At 31.5% G+C, this 8,448-nt stretch overlaps 1 protein-coding gene across 1 annotated transcript; it reads right to left on the bottom strand.

The window, feature by feature from the left end:
• Window positions 1-63: 63 nt before the first annotated feature.
• LOC140750681 (putative ATPase N2B) lies at window positions 64-5,071 on the bottom strand. Its single transcript, XM_073084371.1, has 6 exons — window positions 4,489-5,071; window positions 4,201-4,395; window positions 3,585-3,826; window positions 2,908-3,079; window positions 2,071-2,490; window positions 64-512 (listed from the first exon to the last, which is right to left on the bottom strand). Exons 1-5 carry the CDS (start codon window positions 4,873-4,875, stop codon window positions 2,299-2,301), a joined length of 1,188 nt encoding a protein of 395 aa, XP_072940472.1. The 5' UTR covers window positions 4,876-5,071; the 3' UTR covers window positions 64-512; window positions 2,071-2,298.
• Window positions 5,072-8,448: the final 3,377 nt, after the last annotated feature.

Raw genomic sequence — 8,448 nt, 5'->3', positions numbered from 1 at the left:
AATATATAAAGAGTATATATATATATATATAAGGAGGACATGAGTATATAACGAAGAAAAGAGTATTTGTCAAATGTTTTAATCTCAAAAATATTTTAAAATGTACACATACAAACTTACATTAATATAAATTATTGAAATTTACAACTTTATACAACGATTTGCTAAAAACTAAGTAACAAGGCCTCTTACTTGTAAGAATGACGAATGTTAAGTTAATACTGAGCTATCAATATGGAAATATAATTTAAGTGTAAATTTGTACAGATTTCCAAGTCTGATAATCGCTGAACACCATCGATGTATTAAACTAATCGCTTGTATGTTATAATTAAAATTGTACTAGATTATTTACTATTAATAAAGCTATCATGAGACGGGCGTCGTCAGTCAAGATGCTTTCCCCATTTTTCCCAGTATTCATCTGTTTGCATTTCCATTAAACGAGATAAACAACGATCGCAAGCAAACATTTCTTCTTCGCCTGTGAATATAGCTGCATTTACATCCTCCTGTAAAGAAATACATATATTTTGTATATAAATCACGTCTGACTAAGTTCGTACACGTTATTATCCGAAACCGCTCAACCAATCATCCGATTAAAAATAAACTGTGTGTGTGTGATTGGTTCCAATTTGAAAAATACTAATAAAGATAGTAAGAAAGATAAAGATTAGATTGAAAGATACTAAGAAAGATAAAGATACAGAAGAGACTTTCAACCAGCAATTGCAGAAAAATATCGGAGAATGTCTATGTACCTGGACCTACTACTTTCAAAAAAATCCACTATATACATTTTATGTTTATAAATCATTTTAAATTTTATTATTTATATATTATTATGCCTATTATAACCGTTTAAACAGATAAGTTAAAAAGTAGCATATCGCAAATTAATTTGCGCATTAAACAAAACAAGTTTTGCGAGATAAACAGCGCCGACGATACGACACCGTTTTCAATAGAGAACTATTACTCATAATTAAGAACGCACTTGCAGAACAGTAATAAAATTCATCGACGAATTGCTGCGTCACTTTCAAGCAATTGTGAGGCATTTTGGCATTATAACCGTGAACGTAGGTTGTGGTATGGATTATAAATTACGTCATACAATTTATATACATTTATTTCCTTCCATACTTTCAATACTCCAAAACCAATATAATGATTCCGCCGAGGACATCAACAATGAGTTCCAATATTGCGACCTCCTCCTAACCTAACCGAACTCCTGATTTATTGAATTGTATTTAACAAAAACCACGACCATTACCTGTAAAATATCGATATCGGTATTGTGCCATCACATGTTTTGATAATCTTATTTTGAATTGAACATTTCATTTAATGTAGTATAGTCATCGCCAAACTGCTAGTCCGCTCTGAAGTTGTTGCGAAGAGGTGTAGTCATACAATTTGCTATGGCGACGCGATTCATTTGTATATTCAGAGCGGACTAGCAGTTTTACGCGGACTATACGTACGTATACCAACAAATAGGTTCTTGGTATTATTATTTGTTGCGGTTGTTACATGGATATCGCATTACGAAAAAACCAATGTCCCTATCATGCCTAAGAATCGTTATCTTAAAACAAAGATTCTATTGTAATCGACGATACAATAGTATGAGTGATCCGTATTATCAATACACTATATAATTTCGTGCGTCACTGGCGGCCTGCATTACTCGAAATAAAATAAAGCAAATAAGTAAATAATTCCATTTAAAATGCCTTCTAAATTTAAGTCGATATTGACTTTATTACGTTAACCGAAATTTAGGTCGGTATCTTTATTATTATTTCTAATTCCTATATATAATCCTGACTCAAGCACACAAGAAAGTAAATAGTTTTGTACAAGAATTACGTATTATAACATGTGCTCAAAAATAAGTACTGGCGACATAGCTATCGGCGCTGTCGCTAGTGGCCATATGAGCTCGCGCTAGTGTAGTTGAGTCAACCAAGTAAGATTACGATTTTAAAAACAGTTCAATTTTATTTTTTATATAGATAATAATATATGTTTATGTATAGTATAATCTTAAGTACGTACAGAATCTTTCGTAATCTTTAAATCATCCATGAGTGCTCGATCGGCGTCTGCGATTCCCTCTTTTTCATCATCAGTTTTAAAAATCCTCCTAGGTTCCACTTCTGCAGAAATCACCACCTATAAAATTTAAAAACAAATAATATATAGTTAGAAAATTATTATATATAATTAGAATATATTATTTTCTAAAAGTATTTTCTCCAAATATTCTACAACAATTCTACTATTCTATTCTATCTTAACACACTTTATTGTTGCATGTGTACTTACCCTTACTCTATTGTCGTAAAGCGTATCGATGAGCGTAATAAATCTCCTTATTTGCGACCTATGTTTAACTATAGACAGCTGAGGTAAATTCCTTATGAATACTGAGTGGAAGGTTTTAGAGATCACCAGATAATCACTAGCACCAAGAGGCTGTAAAGATATAATATAATGCGTATAATATTGGTTGTCACTTTTATACTCTATGTTAGTCGTGTACAACAAAGACAACATAAATAATAATTATTTATTATATGATAATATTAAATTAGCAAATGTATTTGACGGACTCCGTGGGGAACACAGTTTCCCAAGCTTCATTAGAAACTTAATAAATACAACATCAATTAAAACAACAACAAATAAAGTTTATTTTTAATTTCCCTGAGTTTAGCATAGTAGTGCGTGCACACAACCAATACTCGTCTGGAGGCATTATTCTTTTTCCTTACATGATGATTTTTAGATTTTTACCATTCAAAATCTACCACTCGGCCCATTAACAAACTTTATTCCAAAAAGTATGTACTTCCAATTCCAAATTCCATAAAAACCCATTCTATTACTTACTCTATCACATAACTCTTCAAACGTAGAATCCAAGATTCTTCCACAAGATTTTGCAAACTTTACATTCCTTCCCAGTATATTTATAACTCGTGGCCTCACTGTGTCTGTCTCTTTAGACACAAGCAACTTGAACAAGTTGTCTACATCCTTATTCACTTCATTTTCCTTCGTGCTGTAAATATATATTTTTATTAGTAATATTTAAAGGAGGATTTTTTAAGTGGACCTAAACTGAAGTAGTTAACAGAAAAATTTAAACAGCATGAAAAATAATTATAAAAAGAAAAAATAGAATAATTAAATAAAAAAGATAAAATAAAGTTTTATGTTCTTAAAATTTATCGGGCAACAGCAAATAATATTGTCAATAATATAAAGATTCAGTTCACACTCTTTTTAAGCTCTTTCATCTCATTTACTTTGTTAAACACTTATTTTCTACTTATTTTACTTTTACCAATAGCAAAATATGTATAACTAAAATGTTTAATACAAAAGGCAGTTACAAAGCTTGTTACAAAAAAAAATGAGCTATGTATTAACAATCGAAAATAACCACCAATTAAAAAAAGATGCAGTGAGTTAAAGATGAAAAGCTATTTGTTAAGAAATTATTATCACTTCAATGATTCTATTTTACTTTTACAATACATTATACTTTCCCGATCTTTACTTACATAAAATATTTGCTATATTTGCTGCCAGACCCACGTAATCTATAGTCAATTCCCGAATCTAACTGAATAACACTACAGTGCTGTTTTAGCACTGGTATAAAGGGTAAAAAGTTAGATCTCTGCAATCCGTTCTTGTATAGATCATCAGGCTTTCTATTGCTAGTTGCTATTACAACACAACCATTGTCAAAGAGTTGAGTAAATAAGCGCTTTAATATCATAGCATCACCAATATCTGTCACCTACCAAACAAATAATAAACAGTAATAATGATTTTCTACTTTTAATGCAATGTTACATGTTTATGATTCATTGAAAAGATATGCTATATAGAATTTCATATATCTGAAGTACATAATATACTTTAGTCCTTTGCGTCCTTTTGCTGTGAAATTGTCTTTACTACTACTATGCTAGATTTATAAGTGAAGCGCAAGAGATTTGATTTCTAAGATAAAATATCAGATTGATATTTAAGAGTAAATATAATTTACACAATTAGACTTTTGGCTCATTTCTAGTAATTGTAAATGTAGAAATATATAAAAGCTAATGCAGATTAATATAAGGAACAGTAGTTTAGCACTGAAATGTTGGTAAAAATAATTAAACTTACCTGAAATTCATCAAAGCAAATAAGCCATGACTCCTGGGTAATATCAGCAGCTACTGGAGGAATAGGATCAAATGGCTTTGAACCCTCATCTCGAAATGAACTAGCACCTTTTCCAGATTTGATTTTAAGCTCATGAATTCTAGCATGAATATTCAACATAAATGAGTTGAAATGAACCCTCAATTTTTCTTTAATCTAAAAAAAAAGAAATTTATTTATTGTTATGTAACAAAATAAAGGGCAAAAATACAAAAGTTATTATTATTGTAATAAAATAAAAGTAATTACCGGAACAGTTTCATAAAAAAGATCCATGAGCATAGTTTTTCCTCCTCCAACACTTCCATAAATATACAGGCCTTTTGGTGCAATAATTTTCTGTGGTTCACTCCTTTTAAAAAAACTAAACATTGATCCTTTGCTGCTTAGAACGGGTCGTTTAAATGCCACTACTTCGTCATACACCTCCTGGAGATTCCGTACAACCATTTCTTGATGGTCATCTTTACCTAATAAGCCACTGGAAACTTTCTGGGAGTACAAGTTCCAAGGGCCTTCTTTATTTGAGGGCAAATCTTGAACTTGAGACGATAACAACCGAATGCACTGATGACAATGATTCCAGGGTCTTTTTAAGAATGAGGAAATTTGAAATGTCTGTGCAAACATTTTCATATTTCAAACGTAGATTTTCAATAATAAAATATTACATAACTTTTTATAACTGAGAAACACTACTACAAATCACAGTATAAGGTACATTTTGTACTATGATAAACGATAATAATATCAAGATGAAAATAAAACGACTAGGAAACTATCCTAATATCTAACCAAACCAAACTGATTGTGAATGTGAATTGTGATTATTGTGAAGTTTGTGGAGAGCAGTGACAATGACATTTCTGATGTGACGTTATTTATTGTCAATGTCACTTTTCAAAGTTGCCAAATGTAATGAACATAGATATATTATCTTACTGACGTAGGGTAGATTGGCAATATGAAACGTCAAGCGAGACTAAAAACTGATTATTTATGTGTGTGTGAAATGCCAAAGTGTGCATCGCTAGTGTTACTGCTTATAATGTATCGATATCGATTAAATAAAGATATTATTAACAAATTTGTTTATTAGTTTGTTCAGTCAGTGACTTAAAGAGGATACAATCGCTAAAGATTAATTAAACTGGTGAAAACCGCCAATAAATAAAATAAAGGAAATCATCAATGCGCGTATATATGTAGCTATGAAACAAATTGTAGTAGTTACTTGCTACCTGTATAATAAATTGATGCAGTTTATGAAGTTTTCATATCTTTTGGCAGGTGTAAGGGGGTCAAAAAAAACTATGAACGTTACTCATAAGATTTTTTTTATTTTATTTTATCATTAATTTGTTATAGAAATGTCGCAAGCTTAGTCCTGAATAGTGTAGAATTCTCATGATCGGTTCAGTATTAGCCCTTACTAACAAACAAACGATTTACAAACTTTACCTCTTTATAATGTTAGTATAGATTAGCCTATGATATAACTTAAATAAAAATAAGTTTAACAAGACCTTATCAAAATTTACATAGATAAAATCACCCAAAAATATTAATCTAACAATAATAAAAAGTGAGGTCGGATAAGATTTTATATAAGTTGCACGCAACCTATTTAAACTATATACATACTTTAGAATTAGAAATGTCGATAATTTTTTATCGATATTGTCAATACGCAACACCAAAAATTTGGTAAGAAATAGCGACTATTCACGTATTTATTATTTTTTTTATTTGTATTTCTGTGCATTACTAGTGTTCATGTGATAAATTTGGAAGATTTTTTCTATTTTTTGGTATATAACACTTTTGTAATAAGTGTAAAATATTGAATTTAAACAGCTAAACAATTAATGTAGTACTTACATGTGAAATGAGTATTTTTGTGAGTTTTCTTTCTTGAATGAGTTACATCCAGGTACAGCACACGTAACCATGGCCAAACACTTTTACTAAGCGCTGTTTTAACTGTTTTTGATTAGAAATCTTCAAATATAAGCGCGAATTATTTTTACGATAACAAACGCCAGACTGATACAGGCTGATGGTCTCGCCAGTCTATCTCGCTCTAACACACACGTATACTATGCTCTGACTCTTTCAGATTGCCAATCTATTAGTATAATATATCTATGGTAATGAAATACAAAAAATGAAAAAAATATGCATTATTTATATACTTTTATAAACAACACAATGAAGTTATGAAAACGAACTCAAAATAAAATAAAAAAGTGTGTGTGTGTCAGCTACGACGCACGATTGGAGTTTACTCCTTACGAACGATAATTCTGATATATATCGAATAGAAAAAAAAGGTAAATGAACGCATCTGCTAAAATGATAAGAGAAACAAACATATATCTGTAATTATTCGGATTATTTATATTACTTCAATAATGCGTATTACATAAAGTATGTTACAAAATAATATAAATAATAAAAGCACTCTTGATTCATATTTTGGTTAAAAACGCTACTTCCTTTTTGAGAGGATATGATGATTGTAATAAAAAGGAGGGATTGTAATGGATCATTATACGTTGCCGCCCAGCGACATGTATACATGTCCGAAACGAAATGTACCGTAACCGTCCACGGACATGTATACATGTCCGAGTTTACCACCTTCGTATTTAGCTTATTTTAAATTATCGATGTTTTATTTGTGGCTAAAAATACTTTTAATATGTAGTCTGTGAACCTATTTTACCGATACAACGCATTCCTTCACGTCACTAGTACAAAAAAATAAAATTATGACATTTCTATTCAGTGACTTCACTGGTGTTGCGCGTAAAGTGTGGATATATATGTTTGTCTCTTTCTACGTAACGCCTCAACTTTTCGTGTTACACTTGATTTTACTCCTCATAAAATTTCCGTACCGGGCCTTATAACTCAAATCGTTTCTTAAGGAGTAAACTCCAAAAACTTACCTGAAGCTATTTTTAGTTCTTTGCGCACCGTTGTATTAATAAGCAATACAACTCAGTAGTACAAGTAGGGTGCGAGCAAAGAGTATAGTAACCTACTTGTATATTACCTATACAGGGTACAGGGTTCGAATCAGGAGTAGACATATACATAATATAAAAATAGGTCTGCTACGCCATATTGAAGGTGGTAAAATCCTTTGTGGTTCGACTCCGGCGGCACCACCGCAACACCTATTTCTGCCTCATAACAGCAGTGTTAAACGCTGCTGCTGGTTTGAATAGCTATTCCACAGTAAGGGAGACATATTTTTCCGTGGCGTTCCAGCTTAGTCCTCAGGAGTAGCGGTGCATCTGTGCCGACCTCAGGTAGGAATATCTAATCCTATCTAGGATTAATTACACATGTACAAGTGGATTACATGCTCATCTGGTACTCTTATATTATAAACAAAAAATATTCTAACGTCCAAAGGAGTGTGTAGGTTTTCTTAATATGCAATGTCTATTGACGATGATTTATACCTATAGTTAAAACTTAGTTTGTTTTTGAATGTAATCCTGTATATAATAATGATAATCCAGAATGTTATATTGCATATTTCTTACACACACGTTATAGAGAACTATTGAGAAGTAAATAAAAATGCCATCTTTTCGTTTTACATGCGCGCATTTAGCTGATCTCGTTTAAGTACAACTATAGAATTATTAATTAAATAATAATTGAAAGTAGTATGTAGGATCCTTGATGGTTCAATTCTGAATCTATTTCTGCTTTATACCTAACAGCGTAGCGTTAAGCGCTTCTATGTTTTGATTTACGAGTGTGGTAATGAAAACAAACTCAAATGAGGAATTCCAACTTACGAGTATATTAATGCTTAGGGGTGGCCACGCACCTGTGGCTGTCTCATATGGTATTTCCATTATTTATGTGCGATTACCTTGGAACCAAGCAGCTAAAACCAATTAATGTAATTATTCTAAGTCTACGGAGTATTCATAGATAAAAATGATTTGTCGGTATTTATTGAGAGTAGATTGGGTGAGGACGGTAGAAATAGGGGCGGAATTGGGGAAGGGCAGACGGGCTTACAATAGACGAAAAAATGGAAATTTCGGCGAGTTAGTAGTACCTATTTACTTTCCTCTCTTTCCATAGTTGTAACTTACGTTGAAATCACTTTATTCGTTGACAATATTTTTTGAAATACTTCATGCTAAAAATTGGTTGGAAAACAATAAGGGGCCTCGG

The sequence above is a fragment of the Epargyreus clarus genome, unplaced genomic scaffold (assembly GCF_041222505.1).
Source record: "Epargyreus clarus isolate Ecla_fem2 unplaced genomic scaffold, WU_Ecla_fem_2.2 ptg000021l, whole genome shotgun sequence".
Lineage (NCBI taxonomy): Eukaryota > Metazoa > Arthropoda > Insecta > Lepidoptera > Hesperiidae > Epargyreus > Epargyreus clarus.
Note: the sequence above shows the minus strand (reverse complement) of the source record. Positions and strands in the feature narration are given on the sequence as shown.